The sequence below is a fragment of the Lipophrys pholis genome, assembly GCF_963383615.2.
Source record: "Lipophrys pholis genome assembly, chromosome: 18".
NCBI lineage: Eukaryota > Metazoa > Chordata > Actinopteri > Blenniiformes > Blenniidae > Lipophrys > Lipophrys pholis.
This window is the reverse complement of record NC_137646.1, coordinates 696090-713962: the sequence shown is the minus strand read 5'-3', so window position 1 is coordinate 713962 and position 17873 is coordinate 696090. Positions and strand designations below refer to the sequence as shown.

The following is a 17873-nucleotide window of genomic DNA, read 5'->3' as shown; positions in this document are numbered from 1 at the left end:
TAACAAGACGTCATTGTCCATTATGCTCCTAATATGTTGGAAACTGTGTTGATGAATTTCAAAAACCTTTCCTTGTGTTTCCGCCCAGGGGACCTTTTGCGTGTTAAGCAAACGTGATAACCACTACACTACAGAAACTCTGCTGGAGGTTAACAGGGTCGTGTGAAAACATTTGGCTACAAGCAGCAACTCAATCCAGAAGAGACTGGAACAAGAACACAGCTCCTTGGACCGCTTGGTTTCCTCACTCAGCTCATCTCACTCTGAGGGAAAAGTTGTTCTTGATGATAAAAAATTTCTTCTGAGAACATCAGTCCTCATCACTTTCTGCAGAGGAACATAGAGCGTGAGCTACCAGCAGCTGCTCTCTGTGGAGGAGAACATCAGTCCTCACCTCCACCCGTTCTGACAGGGTGTCTGATGGATGAAGAAGTGTGTGTGTGTGTGTGTGTGTGTGTGTGTGTGTGTGTGTGTGTGTGTGTGTGTGTGTGTGTGTGTGTGTGTGTGTGTGTGTGTGTGTGTGTGTGTGTGTGTGTGTGTGTGTGTGTGTGTGTGTGTGTGTGTGTGTGTGTGTGTGTTCAATGACAGTTGGATCTATTTGATGTTTCACATTGTGGATTTGCTGTGAGATTCTCTGCACTTTAACACTTGAATTGTGAATCTCTTTGTTTAGTGTTAAAGGTAAGATCAGAGTCTTCAATAGATCAGATCAAAGTACTTTAATAGAATGTATTCAGTCCTCCTGACTGTCCTTTTGGAATGCCAACAGTTGCACCTCTTTGTGGATCAGTGAAGCCTGGAGCAGCCGCGGTAGAAAAGATGCTCTCTCAAACTGATGCTTCTCAACTTTATTGAGCCTTGCAGGTGAACACACCGTAAGAACTACAATGTAAACAGAAAAATACCATTAGCAACTCTTAACAGCATGTTTTACCTTTAAACTTTTACCATATTTACTACCTTTAACTCATGTGTGAGTAACAAACATGGCGGCCTCCGTAGAGCTGCTGTCCTGGAAAAGCTTCACTTTTCCTTAACGGACAAGTTGTTGTCACTTGGAATGTTGTGGTGTAAACGGAGCCGAAGACTCAGATCAAAACTGAGCCGTTAACATGTGACTGGGTTGTGAAAGCTCACACAGGAGGAGGGTTAAAAACTATATGCTGCATTGGCCGGGAATCAAACCCTGGACTCCTGCATGGCAGGAGAGAATTCTACCACTGAACCACCAATGTTACACTTCCCTTCATTCCAACCAGGAAATGTGAAGCGTTCCACCTTCAGTGCTCCATGAACCCCTCCCCCACAGTTTGAGTGATTCTCACTGTCACTGTCACTCAAACTGAACCAGACTGTCAAACTGTGACCTGACAGTGTCAGAGTCTTGATCTCCTGAATTATTTATGACAATCACTGGAGTCCTTTAGCTTCTTCACCATGTCGGCTCGTTGGTCTTGGAGTATGATTCTCGCTTCGGGTACGAGAGGTCCCGGGTTCAATTCCTGGATGAGCCCTTTGGTCATCAACCATGATCCTTTGTGTTAAATTTCAAAAGATGCTTTGACTTTGTGTGTGAGAATCCTCCTCCCAGACTGTCAGGTTTAGGCTACGGACATTTATTAAATCTGCAAGAAAGAAGAAGACAACAAGAATGAGCTTTTGATTACTCGAGGAGAAATGGCTAGGAGTGTGCCCAAATACACCTCCTATCCACTCTGCTCCCAGGCCATTTCTCCTGCGTTTTTATTCCATTCAACAAAGGGGAGGGTTTACAGGATACATATCATAGAAACAAACATTCTGTGAGCTTTAACAGTTTTATCAACTATGAGTACAATCAAAGGCCATCCCCTGCGCATGGGACCTCGAGAAGGCAGCTGTGTGGATAGCGCGGCTCATCCTGCTTATCAGCCTTGGTCAGGTTGACCTGCTCAGAACATATGATTAGTGTGCAGCGCCTCAGAGGCGCTGCTTTAAGAAAGAACACAAGGAATATAACTGAACTTGAACATGAATATAATTAAGCACGGATATGGCAACTATATATAAAATTACTCTAACAATTAACCTGTAGCCTAGTCTTCTCAACGCCAAGCTCCAGGGTGCGGAATAGGTGCATAAGAAAATAAATTTCATATGGAAAATATACTTCACTGCTTTCCAAGCAGTTGACCTGGGTTCGATTCCCAGGTACACAGAGGAGTGACTTTACAAGCTTGTATGTGTGATCTTTTTCAGTTCATTCAAATGGTCCTCTCATGATCATCAAATGTCCAGGTAGAGCAGGGGTGTCCAATCTCGGTCCTCCAGGGTTTAGCTCCTCCCAGTTCCAACACACCTGATATCAATGAGGGGCTCGTTATTGGGCTTTTTAACAACCTTGGTGATGACATCATCATTAGATCCAGGTCTGCTGAAGCAGTTGGTCATTGTGGTATCGACGTCTGTTACCAACTGAGATCGGATGTCCCAGATGTTGTTTTGCCCGGAGACGTTTATGAAGCAAACTGAGTCTAGGATGTTTCAGTCGTTCTAATATCAGGTCAGTGACTCTGAGAGACTCCTGCAGGTGTATCACGGAACTGCTCCGGGGTCTCCACGACTCACTGGTGCAGGAATTTTTTATTCAAACTCAGAGGAGCATTGAAGCTCAGTTACGCATATTATTTGTCATCCCTTCACCCCCTTCTAATGTGAGCCCTTCTTCCCAGTGCAACCACAACACAATGTTGATTTCAGTGTGATTCAGTGAAGCTTCAGGGAGCCGCTACAGAGGAGCTGCAGAGCCACATGTTGAACAGCTGTCATAAGAAAAAGCAGTTAAAGGGGCAGCTTCTTCTCTCCACAAGTTTCCTCACACATGGAAGTGAAGAGAGTTCAGGTGAGAATCTGTCAGCTCTTTAGAAGCTTCCACAACGGAGCAAAAGACTTTCTAACTTCTCTTTTTCTATTTCATTCACACCATCACAAACCTCTGACAGCTGCTTTCTTCTTCTTCACCTGATGGACAATCATCTCGTTATTTATCATCCAGAAGCTTCATTGTTCCCTCAAACCTCCAACTGACATTAACTGGAACTGTGTGTTTGTTTCCTGCTGCAAACCACACATGATTTCCTCTGTGTGTGTGTGTGTGTCCTTCTTGTAATCTCTGAATTTCTGTGAAATCACATGACCTCCAGTTCGTTAGTTTCACTTTTGTTTAGAAGTGTGTGTGTGTGTGTGTGTGTGGTTGTGTGGTTGTGTGTGTGTGTGTGTGTGTGTGTGTGTGTGTGTGTGTGTGTGTGTGTGTGTGTGTGTGTGTGTGTGTGTGTGTGTGTGTGTGTGTGTGTGTGTGTGTGTGTGTGTTCAATGACAGTTGGATCTATTTGCTGGAGGTTAACGGGGTCGTGTGAAAACATTTGACTACAAGCAGCAACTCAATCCAGAAGAGACTGGAACAAGAACACAGCTCCTTGGACCACTTGGTTTCCTCACTCAGCTCATCTCACTCTGAGGGAAAAGTTGTTCTTGATGATAAAAAAGTTCTTCTGAGAACATCAGTCCTCATCACTTTCTGCAGAGGAACATAGAGAGTGAGCTACCAGCAGCTGCTCTCTGTGGAGGAGAACATCAGTCCTCACCTCCACCCTTTCTAACAGAGTGTGTGTGTGTGTGTGTGTGTGTGTGTGTGTGTGTGTGTGTGTGTGTGTGTGTGTGTGTGTGTGTGTGTGTGTGTGTGTGTGTGTGTGTGTGTGTGTGTGTGTGTGCGCATATAAAGGCTTGGAGCGTTCAGACTATAGATCATCCTCATCACAGCAGGAGCAGGTGAGTCTCTCTAAATCTCCCAGGTTTTTATTACAAAAATGACCTTTCTAAATTAAAACCCAATGATTAGAATCCTTGTAACCACGGAAACCAGATCCAACAATTCATTGAAGAACATTGAATTAAAACAATATTAAAGTCTCATGTTCTCCCAGTGTGCACGCTTTTCTTCCCACAGTCTCTCAACCTGTTGGAGGTAAGTAGGCTTCTATAAATATCCCGTATGACAAAACGACTTTAGAAGTTTATAAGATTTCATTATCAGACTGCTCTTATCTCTCTAAGGTTATATATTGTGTTGTATTGTGGTTTGTTTTTACCCATTTCAATCCTTTAATTTGAATGTTATCTTTTTTACTTATTGGTGAACAGTGAAACATTGAGCACTCGTCTTGTTTATTTCTCTTGGCTTTCTCTGTCTCTCGACCAAATATCTGCCTGTCGGGTTTGTTGTGTGTATTTTCTCGTTATGATATGCTGAATCCATCACAAAACCTACAAAACAAATCTACCCACAGCTACAAATAAAATGACCTGAATTATTATTATTATTATTGTTGTTGTTGTTATTGCTATTATTGTTATTATTAGTAGTAATAATAACAAGAAGTATACTTCAAACGGAGACTTGATTTCTTCACAGTGTCTCTATTATGTGGATGAAATCAACAGAAAACGACAGTTTTATGACAACAAACGGGTTAATCCTGCTTGATATTAGGTCTCTGAGCTGTGATTGGTCAGATTCATGTCTCATCCCGTCCTTCTTCTTCTTTTCTTTACAGCAATCTGACTTCATTGACGCATCACTGCATCACATTGTCACCATGGCAAAGTGAGTATCCTGACCGTAAATGATGCACACAACAAACGTGAAAACAAAATGTAAATAACAGAAAAGTAAACCACATAGTAGTGCCCCATTATGTCATAATGGTGCAACATGTAATACTGTCATACATTTTGAACTCATTATGTAATAAAGCCACATTTTGAAATAACATTCTTCAATGTATTTTCTAATAAACTTTGCCACATTTTGCAATAACTTGTTACATGTTGCAACAGTTATTACAACATGCAGGTTAAATGATAAAACGCACTCAGTGGCACTTACATTCTGCTTTGATTTCTTCAAGGAAATAGAAATGTCTGGTAGAAATACTGCATGGCTTTAACTTTAAAAATCGACCAGCCACAATGACTAGTGATCTAAAAAGTTGAACCTGATTTAGAGCTCTGGAGTCTGCCTTTGTTCTGTTGGCAATACATGAGCAAAAGCAAAGAGTGACATATAATTCTAGTCCAACTGAAACTTAATTTTTACTTATTATTAAACATAAAGGGCTCATTTATTACATAATGCACCAAATTATTACGCTTTCTTAAAAAAAAGTGGAAAACCCAGATTTTGTAATAACGATTGCAGTATGTAACGTTATGACAAAATGGGGCAAAGTTTATTACTACATTCATGAATTTTAGTACAAAATGTGACATTATTACATAATGAGTTGAAAATGTATTACATTATTACATATTGCACCATGATTATGTAATGCGGTGTTACAAACATACATTTAAACATGTTGTGCCTTCTTGAGTAGAACTCAAATGTTCTTTTCTTAATAAATAATTTCAGTATTTTATTCTTTAATTTTAGTGTTGATGCACACATGGTCACATTTTAAATGACTCCTCGAATACTGGTTTAAATTACTACATAAAGTAGCTACTGAAGGAATATTTTTTTTAATTTAATAGCTTATTTCAATTTAAATACTAAAATACAAATCAAAGTGAGGAGCAATCATAGCAGATGTGCATATCCGCCTTTTCATTCTGAATTATGGTTTTATATTTCATTTTTAGCTGCTTCTAATTCAGCTTTCTCTTGTTGGATTGCACCTAAATGAACTTCAGATTTGGTCAAGGTTCACATACTGAGAGTTGATTGAACTAATTCAGATCAGCTGTTCTGGAATCAGAAATTCAGAGGGTACATCCTAATAGCCCCTCCTATCTCCTTTCCTCTCCACTTCTCCTTAACTCCGGAACCTCATCGGAGCATTCAGGTAAACTCACAATGACTCAAAGCAGATCTTGTTAAGTTACCAATGCAATAATATTCCTTGAACAAGTTTAAATAATCTAAAACCCAGATCCCAACTATGAATTTTATGAATGTTGTAAAACCAACACAGTAAAGTAAAGTTTCCGCTGCACCTGCAGTCTTCCTCAGAGCATCATCTGGCGTGTGATGACGTGTCGGTCTTTATCAGGTGACCGGCCTCATTTAGAAAAGAACTTATACATATTCAAACCTTGTGATATTTGACATTATATCAATGGTTAGAAGGGGAACGTGTAAGAAATGCGCTTTTGTAGTCAATGTAGGGCTAAAGATTCCATTGAACTCCTCCAAGCATTTTCTGTGACTGAGGAGAAACACCAGCAACAATAAACAGGCCATAAAACAGCAGGGAACAGGCCAAAGACCCCAGGAAGTCTCCAACCCCCCAGGTTGGCAACCAATGATAATGGTCGAACCTGACCCAGACACCACAGGGGTCCAAAAGTCAACTTGGTGAAGCTCCTTTCCAACCACCGTTCTCATCCCAGCCACCGAGAGGGACACATATCACTGCTGCCTCGGGACAGTAAAGAGAGCACCAAGTAGGTCCAAAGGACAGAACCGCCAGCCCGCTGGACAAGCAGGACACAGTTTGGAGTACTTCTTCTTTCATATTTCCTTTTTTTGGGGGTTTCTGGAGACCCAAGCCAGCGTCTCCTCTCCCACCTTTAGCTGCATCACTGTCCACTCCTGCAGCTGAAGCCAGGCCTCTGAATTTAAGACGCTGATTTCAGACCAGTTACCGCAGCCTCACAGAACTGCACAGCACCACCAGACAGTAAGAGCTTTTTCTGGGCAGAAATTGTTAGATTAGCGTGACGCTAACATGCAATGTGTTTCAATGTGCCGCTGAGAAGGCCGCAGCATATCATATGTTTGTGTACGTGCTTTCACGCGCATCAACCAAGTCTGGGACTCGGGTTTTCCACCCCAGAACCAGAGGTCCAAGTGAGCTCCAGGCCCACTGGGAGCTCTGTGTGGAGAACCGGGTTGCAGAATCGAATCTCGCCAGAATTCTCTGTCTTTCCCTTCTCTCCCCCTTCTCTCTCTCTCTCGCCCCCTCTTTCACTAACCTGAGTCTGCGCAGCCCCTGCACTCCTGTTATCTGATCCAGATAAGTCCATACACATAACCACATTTAGCACCCGAACTGCTAACTTGTGCCGCTAACGACAGATAACCAGAGTTCTTATTGCATGTTCCGACATCCAGTTAGAACTCCAGCTCAGAACCGGACTGACGGCGTCGTCCGGTCGTCACGTGACCTCGGAAAGCGTCCCCCAATCGCCACGGTAACGCTACTCCGCAGAGCGCAACCTGACCACCATTTTAGCTCTTTGAAACCGCATCAGAGCTGCCCTCTTGGGTGACGATCCCAACTCATCCACCACCTGGTGGACGTTCGAAGTCATTACACCCATCACCCTCATCACTCCAGACCACACACACACACACACACTCTTTGTACATAGTGTTTGCTGTTTAATAGATTAGATCTCCATGTTAGATGTCGTTTACTACTTGAATGTGTTGATTTATGAGATGATTTCAGAATTATTTATGAATTAAGACATTTTGTTGATAAACGCCTGTCAGCTGAATTGAAGGATTCTTGGTGATTATTGTGTATTTATTGTTGACAATTCACTGGTTTGTTACAGTCTGTGCTTGGATCTCACACCTTACCTTTTATTTAAGATTGTTATATTTTTAAACTGAAATATTAACTAACTTAAATAAACCATTTTACAAACGAGACAGATATTTTGGTATTAGCTATTTCCAGTTTATCTAGTGGTGCACAAATTTATTATTAATAGATAAATAACTAATTTATTCTAATTAATAATTTTTCATTATTAAATATATTTTTGATAATTTATTGACTTTTAAGTAATTACTCAATTACTTTAGGAGTTGTTAATGAGTAAATGACCGTTTACTTCCATTAATAATTTAAAATTTTCCTAAATTACGTCCAGTGATGTATTACTTTCAGTAATCGATTATCACAGTAATTTAATGCTAATAACCAACCATAAATCCCAACATATCCATTCAGAAATTTGTGGTTATTTCCCCATGGCTGATGTCATTCACCTTCACTGCCAGCGGATTATTATTACGCCACCGAGTGTGCCCGACAGTCACAACAACATGATCGCCTTTCCTTAACTCCTGAGAGAGAGAGAGAGAGAGAGAGAGAGAGAGAGAGAGAGAACCTCTATCAGAAGCCAATTTGTAGATGAGTCTATGAATGTCTTGAGTAATAGAATCAACACATCTTCATGAAAGTTGAGTAGATCTGTACAGAGCATGATGTTTAACTGTTTAATGCTCAGTAGTTAGTTACCACGTTTCTTCAGTGCCTTTGAAGTCAGTTTGTTGCCCAGGCCAGAGGAAGCTGGGGGTTCCTTGGTTTGCCTTGAGGTCAGAGAGGGGGGAGGGGTCTGGGCCCCCTGAGGTGATCTCTTACAACCAGATGTTGACTTACTTGCATGATTTTAATATAATTTTTTCTCACTTCAGTTTTTATTGATTTCTCTCATTTTTCCAAAACAAACAGACAAAACAGAGACGTTTATCCTGAACAAATATAATTGCGGTTTACATAACGACAGAAATAGGAGATATAAGAAAAAGAATGAACAAAAGATAAAGAAGGGAAAGGAAAAAGAAAGAGGAAAAAAGGGTAATATCCTGTTGGGAGCTTCATTCTATTTTGTCTGTTCTTTGGAACAGTTTTCATCTTCTGTGTTGATTAGCCTTTCAGTTGTCTATCGCTATTCTGGTTCCTGAAAAAAGTCAATTCCTTCCACTTATCTTCTGCTTGTGGTTCTTGTAGTCGATGTGTCAGTATTTCCATTGTTTAGATTTCTTGCATTATGTCTGTCCATTGTTCCGGGTTGGTAGATCCACTTTACCCCAATTCCTTGTTATAGCCTTTTTTCCAACTATTAGTAATATTTTATGATTTTAATATCATGCTTATAGAAGATCACCTATGTTTGGTGAATCTCGAAAAAGTAAACATGGTAAGTCGTAAACATTTTGAGGAATCTGTATTGACTTTCAAAGTGTCAGAGAAACATCCAGAAGGGGGCAGTGTGTCTGTGGGCACTGATAAGTCTATGATGAGCCCATCTGGGCTTGAATCCCATCATTCTAACCACCATGATGCAGCACAGTCGAGGTTTGAGGATCTGACAGGACGTAAAAGTCTTAAAGATTTTGTAGCCCCTGTCGGTGTTGTGTGTTTTGTTGATCCTTTGGGTTCTGTAGGTCTTGTAGGTTTGGAGGTCTTGCCAGTCTTGTAGGTCTTGTAGGTCTTGCAGGCCTTGTGGGTCTTGCAGGTCACAATGTGCAGCATGTGAATTAAAGTCTGAGTGACAAATTGGTTTTCTGTTTTTTTCCCCCCTGTAGCATCACCAACATCTCATCCAAATACCGAGAACTGGTCTCCAGAAGCACGCTGGTCTCAGGAGGACGTCCCAACATCTACCAGCTGAAACCTAAGAAGGAGGAGTTCGGCACTCTGACCAGAATGACTGTTGGAGAGAGAAACAGGAACAGGCCCAATAAAACCATCCTGCTGGTTGGTGAAACAGGAACTGGAAAGTCGGCACTGATCAACGCTCTGTTCAACCACAGCATGGGAGTGACATGGGAGGATGAAGTCTGGTTTGAGCTGGTGGAGGAGGGCTCCAATCAGAGCACGAGTCAGACCTCAGATGTTATCGTTTACCAGATTTTTGGCTACGAAGATAAAGCTCCACCCTACTCTCTGACCGTCATCGATACTCCTGGATACGGAGACACCAGGGGGATTGAACGTGATGTCATCATCGGTGAAAGACTGCTGGACGTGTTTCGAGCGCAGGACGGCGTGCGCAGTATTAATGCGGTGGGTCTGGTGCTGAAGTCCAGTGAGTGTCGCCTGAGCGACCGGTTGTCGTATACCTTCAACTCAATAATGTCTCTGTTTGGAAAAGACATGAAGGAAAACATCGTGGCTCTGCTGACCTACTCAGATGGAGGCCCACCCAAAAATGCTCTTAATGCTCTTGAAGCAGCCAAAATCAAATGTGCAAGAAACAAGAAGAACCAGCCAACTTACTTCCTGTTTAACAACCAACAGAAAATGGAGAGAACGGAGGAAGATGAATTAGTTTTGAAATTTGCGTGGGAAATCAACAAGAGAGGGATTGACCAGTTTACTGCCTTCTTAGAGAAAACACCTCCTCAGGAACTGGAGGAAACCGTGAATGTCCTGAATGAACGCATCCGTCTGACAGCCTGCATCCAAAACCTGCAAGATCGCATCCTTCTGATGGAGCTGAAGAAGAAGGAGATCCAGCAGAAGAAGGAAGCTGTGAAACAATTTGAAGACGAGACAAAGAAGAATGAGAGCTATGAAGTTACAGTGGACCAGCCGTACAAAGTAAAAGAGAACATTCCTGGAGGCTGGGGCTTTTTTACATATTCAGGAGCTACCTGCTGCAAAAGCTGCGAGGAGACGTGTCACTATCCAGGATGCACTGTGGCCTGGAGTGCAAAACACTGTGTGGTGATGAAAGAAGGCCATTGCACTGTTTGCAGCGGAAAGTGTCCAGCATCATCTCATGTCAAAGACACATGGCAATACATCGTTAAGACAAGGAAACTTACACAAACCAACACACAGATGAAAGAGGAGTATGAGAAGAACAAGTCGGCCAAAGTTACAGAGTCAAACCTGCTGCAGATACTGGAAGACGAGGAGAGGAGGATGATCGAGGTGAAGTGGCAGCTGGAGGACGAAGCCTACGAATATGTGGTAAATCTGGAGCAGATCGCCCTCAACGTCGACTCATTGTCCACCTACGTCCACTACGACTTCTTGATCGAGAAAATGTCAGAGAGAGGAGACCAAGAGAAGGTCCAGAAACTGGAGAAGATGAAACGTCAAGTGGAGGAAGGAAACAAATCAGCAGTAGACTACGTGTGGGGTAAAATGAAGCGCTTCACACCATTTAGGAAGAAGTGGCAAGAGTATTGGTGAGTATTCAGTCTGAGAGAGGAGCTGTGGGCTTCAACTGTTCACTGATGTTCTGTAGGTATGAAGAGAAGAAAGGTGTGTGTTATAGAAGCACTGTGTTGTTTGTACAATATATGCATGATAAAGAGACGGGGGGCAGAGAGAAAGGATCAGGGATCAGTGCAGACTAAAGCGAGCTGGAAGAGATGAAAAACATCTGGAACTGTTCAGTTCAGTTTTTGTAAAATAACAACTGCAGACTCACGTTTCAAACTGAGGCAGGAAACTAAAAGAGTCAGTCTTGAAGCTGAACGAGTTTTTCCTCAAGCTGAAGGCGTTGGTCCTGAATCTAAAGAAGTTAGTTCTAAGGCTGAAGGAGTTAGTCTTGACGCTGGGTGAGTTAGTGCTGGAGCTGGAGAATTTAGTCCTGAAGATGATGGAGATAATCCTGTAACTAAATAAGTTCAGACTGAAGCTAAATGACTTACAGTATACGGGATCAGTCTCGTGCCAAAAACACAAGCGCAGAATAATTGTAATCGCGCACAGTTAGACCACTTTCTACGCTCGCTGCCTCTATCTGTCGCTCGCTGTGACACCTGTGATCTCTCCACGCAGTGATGTTGAGTTTTAGCACTTTGGGGGCGGGCACTGCAAAGACGGCCTCGTAATCCCCTCTCCTTTTTGATTGGCCACTTTAAACGTCACTGTTTCCTGGTCATAAAATGAATGACATACTATCAATAGAATTAATGATTAGGGTTTTAATATTACTTTTTTCTAATATTTACGTTTCTGTGAACAACCCAGATTAAGAAAAATTAGGCGCTGACCAGACCAAAAACAAACTTTCCTAGCTCCATACATTGGTCCCAGTATAAAATCAAATGAAATCTGAGAGATAACTGTGTAAGACTAAAGGCTGATTCATCCTCCATAAGAACAGGAAGAAAGTTCGGCACTCCGGGGTCCTGCCAAACAAAATGACCCAATTTTCTTCGTCCATCTCCATCTGGCCAAAGAAATATGGTTCGGCTGTGCCGACCATCCAGGCGAAAGCACTGCCGAAACTTCTGCGCTGCCGTGTGCTGCGCATGCATGTTCCAGCTCACTAATAATTATTAGTCCTATTTTAATCTTGTTTAGCTTGTAACCTTGCTACTGTATGAGCTTATTAATAGGTCAGTGAGTGGGCTTACGTGATGCACCTGAACGCATCACTCAGCTCCTGCAGTTAAAACCAGACCAAAATCGCGGCTCAGACTTAAACTTTCTCTTTTATTACTGAAACAGTTCACAGAAATGTATTACGGAAAACATTGAAGCGAGATATAAGCTGTGCAGCTGAAAAGTTAAAATGCTGCTTCACAGATGTGTGCCTGCCGTGAGGGGGCGTGGCCTGCAACTTCAACAGATTCTTCTTGGAGTATGAACTCTCCTGCCGAAAAGTAATTTTTTTTCGGCAGCTGGCTGCCGTCACAGCCAAACATTTCTTCTTGTTCTTATGCGTTCTTATGGGAGTCTACAGGGGCCTTTACTTGCTGAGATTTGATAGCCTCGACTGAAGAGGTGAAGAGTGTCAGTGGATTATCCCAGCCAGTGATCACCGCTTCCGTAAACAAACCCTTTACATGCCCACCTGGAGAGAACAGCGAAAGGAGGCGAAGAAGGCGAAGAAGGCATAAAACCAGAGCAACAGTGCCCCCATGTGGCAGCTGAGCTGCAGGGTGTGACAATAGGCTGTTCATCTGTCAGACAAAAAAGCACTGCAATAATTAGCATAACAGTATTTATATTTTCTCCATAGTGATCCTTCTACCTCCTCAGACACTACACTGCAATGGTTCAATATCAATCTTCATACTCTCCCAACAAGATAAATCTCATGACATGTTGAAAACAACTATGACAGCAGAGCGTCTGTGGTGCTGAATCCACTCCTGCTCCGAAGATTGACATGAAAGTAGGAGCAATGTTCTGAGCTTTCCTTTGCTGAAGATCTGGCAGCTCAGGTGTTGGTCTCCTATCTTTTAAAATCTGCTGTTTTTCCTCAAAAGCAAGTTGTGAAAATGTCTTTATCGTCTCGAGCGCTGCCATCCTGCCTGTTAACCCACCAACTGGCAAGAGAATGTATAGAATTATTCTACAGAATAGAATAGAATGCTTTATTTCATTATATCAACTATATAATTATAGTTGATATCATGAAATTGCAGATGCTTCCCCCATTCATGCAAAGTGAGAAAACTGGATCTGTGTGGTAATAGTGACGGATAGATCATCTACAATGTTATTGTCTGTACAGGACAAGAGTGGGAAAAAAAACTAAAACTTAAGTATTTTGGCTGTAATCAAATATTTATTGAAAGCTTATATTTCTTTTTACGTTGTTTTAAATGAAAGAAGTGACTCGGTTTTATTTTCAACAGGACTTCACCTGAGGAAAGCTGTCGGATGTGAAAGCAGCTATGAAGTGAGGAATAAAAATGTACCTTCTCAACATTATATACCTTCTGTACTTTCTATGCCTTCTGGGGCCCCAATGCGCAAATATTTGCTGGGTGTGGGTTTGGTGGAGGGTGTGTGTAAGGTGTGTGTCACTTGTTAAGTAATGTAATCTATTACAAAATGAAATACCTGATTACTTTTGGATTGCTTTAAGTACCTTCTCCTGTTCCATTCGCTGTATGTCTTCCTCAGGCACCTGTCGTGACTTTAAATAGTCACTAAGGTCCATCTGGTCCAGTTTAAATGACTCTTGCACCTGTTGAAAAACATAAAAGCTCAAACATAACCTTAAATAATCTCCTTTTCTACAGCAACCCTCTGATTTGATTACAAATTCAATACTTAAAGTGGAGAGAGTTTGGTAAAGTTGGCACGTTATTCACAGATTCTGACTTTTAAACATTCTGGTTTATATCAATCAATGAACACTGAAACCTTGTAAGAAGGTGGTCTTAAAACATTTCCTTAAAATTATGAAAAAGTATTTTTGTCAAACTAAGTGTTGTAGCTTGATCAGCAGGACCACTCTGATAGATAAGCAGAGTTTGCTTGAGCTACACTACATTATAGTGAAGTTATTGAATGTTATTACTGTAGCGGCACTTTAACTAATTCAAAGCCTGCTCTGGTGAGGACCGGGAACCTGGTTTTAGACACGTTCAGAGCAATATCCAATGTGCAGCTTGTCCTTTGGATATATCAATCAATTTATTGGCTTTATTGGTGTTTCCAAAACAGTCGATGCCTTCATCATATACTCAGCCCAAATTGAGTTCCTATATATTTCCTATATTTCCAACAATAACCAAATAAACGCTGAGTATGATCCTTGGCTCAAACTGACCCCCTGACACGTCTCCCTGACACGCTCAAAAAACAGTGTTTGCTCCCCTGTTCTGCACACCTGACCTCATTCACCTGAAGGTTTTATTTCCTCCTTGCATTACCCAAGCTCCCCCTAGTGGGTGAACATAGTACTTGCACATAAGCCAGTGGACAGGTGAACACAGAGAGAGCGTTGCATAAACATTCAAAAATTATCAAACATAAAAGTGTCTCCAACAATTACTAGTAATTGAATATTAATAATAAAACATTCCTTAAAATTATAAGCTCATTTTTAATCACATATCAAATATTCAGTTTTTTATAAATCAATGAACACTGAAATCCTGTAAGAAGGTGGTCTGAAAAAGTTTCCTTAAATTATGAAAAAAGCAGTTTTGTCAAACTAAGTGTTGTAGTATTGTTGGACAGAATTGCATTGGTCTACAGAACGATACAGTAAAGTTCTTTAATGTTATTACTAATAAAAATCCATTAACCTAATGACAAAATATTTTTGTTAAGCTAATAGCAGTAGTGTGATCAGCAGGACCCAATTGATGGTTGGACTTAGTTTCTTTGTTTCATTACATTTGAGGGAAGTTGTTGAAGTTATTAAATTATATTACTCATAATAAAAATCCCTTAAAATGTATGAAAAAAATATTTTCTGTCAAACTGATAGCTGCAATATGATCAGCAGAACAACTTTGATGGTAGGACAGAGTTTCAGTGGTCTACATTATATTACAGTGAAGTTATTACATATCATTAATGATAAAAGCAAATAAAAAATGCTTAAAATTGTGAAAAGGTGTTTTTATTCAAACTAATAGCTGTAGTATGATGAGCAGGACCTTTCTGATGGTTGGACTGAGTTTCAGGGGTCAACAGAATACTACAGTGAAATTATTGTAGTAATTAAAATGTATTTCTTATTAAACAAATATTAAAATGATGATTTACGTAGGGGGTGTAGCGGCTTCTTTCTCAGGTGATTCCTGTACTCGCCGCCAGAGATTAGTTTTGGGTCCTGTAGATTGAATGAGGCGCTTTTAGCCTTTACAGAGACACTGGATCCAGGATGCGTGTTGATATGGATTTTTTGTCGCGCACAAACTGTTTCCACAGCGGACGAAAGGACATGGACCGAGAGCGAGAATATTGTCAGAATGACTACTGGATAAAATTAAATAAAAACAGAAATTAAGGCAAAGCGAAGGCAAAGCGCTCCACAAAATTTGCGGCTCCCCAAACTGTCTCTCTCCTTACCACACCCCGAGGTGAGTGCACCTTTCAAGCCTCCTATCCGCCCCCAAGCGCGCTCACACAAGCCCCCATCTACTGCAACGCAACAATACTCCTTCATGCCACACGGGCCAGCAAACACACACGCATTCACACTGTGCTCCCCAAACCCTGATTCCTATACACCAGCCCCTAATTATTGATTTTAGCAATAATTCATCCAACATTAAAAGTAGGAGAAATAATTATCACACAAACAATCTGCAATGCAAATGGCACAAGAACATTAGAGTCCATGATAACGCCACATGGGAATCTTCTTTCTTCTCGTCACTACTTTGACCTATAAAGTCCATGATGTGTGGCTGATGTGTGTTTTTTGGGGGGGGGGATTTACGGAGCACCATCCTCACTCACTGAGTTTTCACATCAGTGCCACATAATCAATCAGCAAAATGTATATTTACAGAAACAGACGACTACAGATCACAAACTGATCTTCTGTACTACACAGTGCTGATTTAGCACCTGTTGACTTTCAGGCCTGAGCAGTTTGAGATTAAATCAGATGTAAAGTCATTTATTGTGAGCAAAATAGCAGAATTTATAAAACTGGAAGTGATGGTTGAGCTGGTTGATGGCAAAAACACAATTCCAAGTAACAGTGAGACTTCAGACTGGAGAGGTTTACTTTTGTTCATCCATCATTGGATTGTTATTTAATTGATAAATATTGAAGATAAAATAGGTGTTAAAGTTTTGCTTAAACAGTCACAGGTCTACAAATTAGTTTCTATGCTTGATGGTAGTCATGGCAGCAGGCCCAAGGGGGCGGGGCTTAACTCCTTTGATCCCGTGTGACCACACCGAGCCTTGAAGTATGTAAAGGCGCTTTGTGATGTCACACTGAGCTTTGAAGAATCACCCAACAGAGTTTACAGAACCAGTTGGCTCTTCACTCATCAGTTAACCTCAGGAGACACCAGTCCAGGAACTTTGAATACCAGAATTCAACTATTTTTGAAGTGCCACTTCTAAACTTCGTCCACGAATGTTTTAACTGGAGAAGTGAGTATATTGATTGTTTTGTTGCTAAAAGGTGAAGCCACAATATCCATTGATGGAATAATATTGAGAACGTATATCAGTTTAGGTTTTTGGGAATCATATTCTGTCTGTGTGGATTTTAAACTTTGGACACTAGGAGGCGCAGTTGGACGCAGACGCGTGATTCTGATAAAAGTCGCTTCAAATGCCGGTTTTTCAAAGCCACATTGGATTGGATTACCCTGATCTAGATACAGTTTTCAAGATTACCAAATCCAGATTACCAGTGCTCTAAATGGGACAACATATCACAATGTGGGCTACCAGCAATGTAAAGAACAACAGGTAGAAGAGCCAACATGGGGACACTTTAAGTGTTTTTTATTTTGAGACAAAACACAAAAATAACATAAACATAAACATCCACTTCTATTTATGATTTCTTTTATGAAAGGCATCTGAGCCACAACAAATAACAAGTGTACATAAACAAATATATTGTGGATATTTTGAAAAAGTCTTAAATTAAAAAAAAAAGGATAAATGTCCAATAGTTAACAGAATAAAGAATGTTCAGGGTTCTTCATCCGAGTACGACAGACCAGACGAGTAGGACCTAAAAGCAACCTTGAAAATCAAGCCTTGCTTTTAGGAGGCAGATGTGAAGTTTTGCCCTGGTTTGCTGCAGTTTGGCCAGCTTGATTTGTTCCTCTGCCAGGAGTATCTGTGCTTCTCACCTCCAATAATGTCCAGAACCACATCTGTGTATTCACCTTTCTGAAACGGTTTGTTGCCCGTTTGGCTGTTTTTTGTTTCAGCAAGGTCCTTTGTGGCTCTGGCCCTCAGATTCTTCCATCTAAAGTTCACCTGCTCCAAGATCCTCTTCTGGCCAGACCCCATTGCATTCACATTCTCGGTGATTTCAACCCAAATGTCTTTCTTCCTTTTGTTCCTCAACATTCCAGCCACAACAGGACTTCCTACTATTGAGGCATAATTGCACTTTACACCCTCCAGCAGTGCATGGGTTTCTGCAACAGGGAAATTAGGTCCTTTTGAGTCCATGGTTCCACCTGATCTGCAGTGAGCATAGTATTTATAGGTCTTGGACACGATTGACTTAATTGATCACAAGCCAAAAGATGTCAGCTGATAAGTGGGCTGCTTTTTGAGAGCCATCTTATATTAAGCCTTTCTCAGAGGACTTACAGAGACACTGACATGGCAGGTATTGTCCATCGCCACCACCATTTTGGTGGAAGAGCAAAACCACTGGAGCAATACACC

General features: G+C 41.3%; 1 protein-coding gene across 1 annotated transcript; it reads left to right on the top strand.

Moving 5' to 3' along the window:
• The first annotated feature begins 3965 nt into the window (after nucleotides 1–3965).
• On the top strand, nucleotides 3966–13756 carry LOC308123535 (uncharacterized protein). The gene is made up of 4 exons (XM_080486065.1): nucleotides 3966–4003; nucleotides 4593–4642; nucleotides 9365–10978; nucleotides 13388–13756. Exons 2-4 carry the CDS (start codon nucleotides 4635–4637, stop codon nucleotides 13416–13418), a joined length of 1653 nt encoding a protein of 550 aa, XP_080342191.1. The 5' UTR covers nucleotides 3966–4003; nucleotides 4593–4634; the 3' UTR covers nucleotides 13419–13756.
• The last annotated feature ends 4117 nt before the right edge of the window (nucleotides 13757–17873 follow it).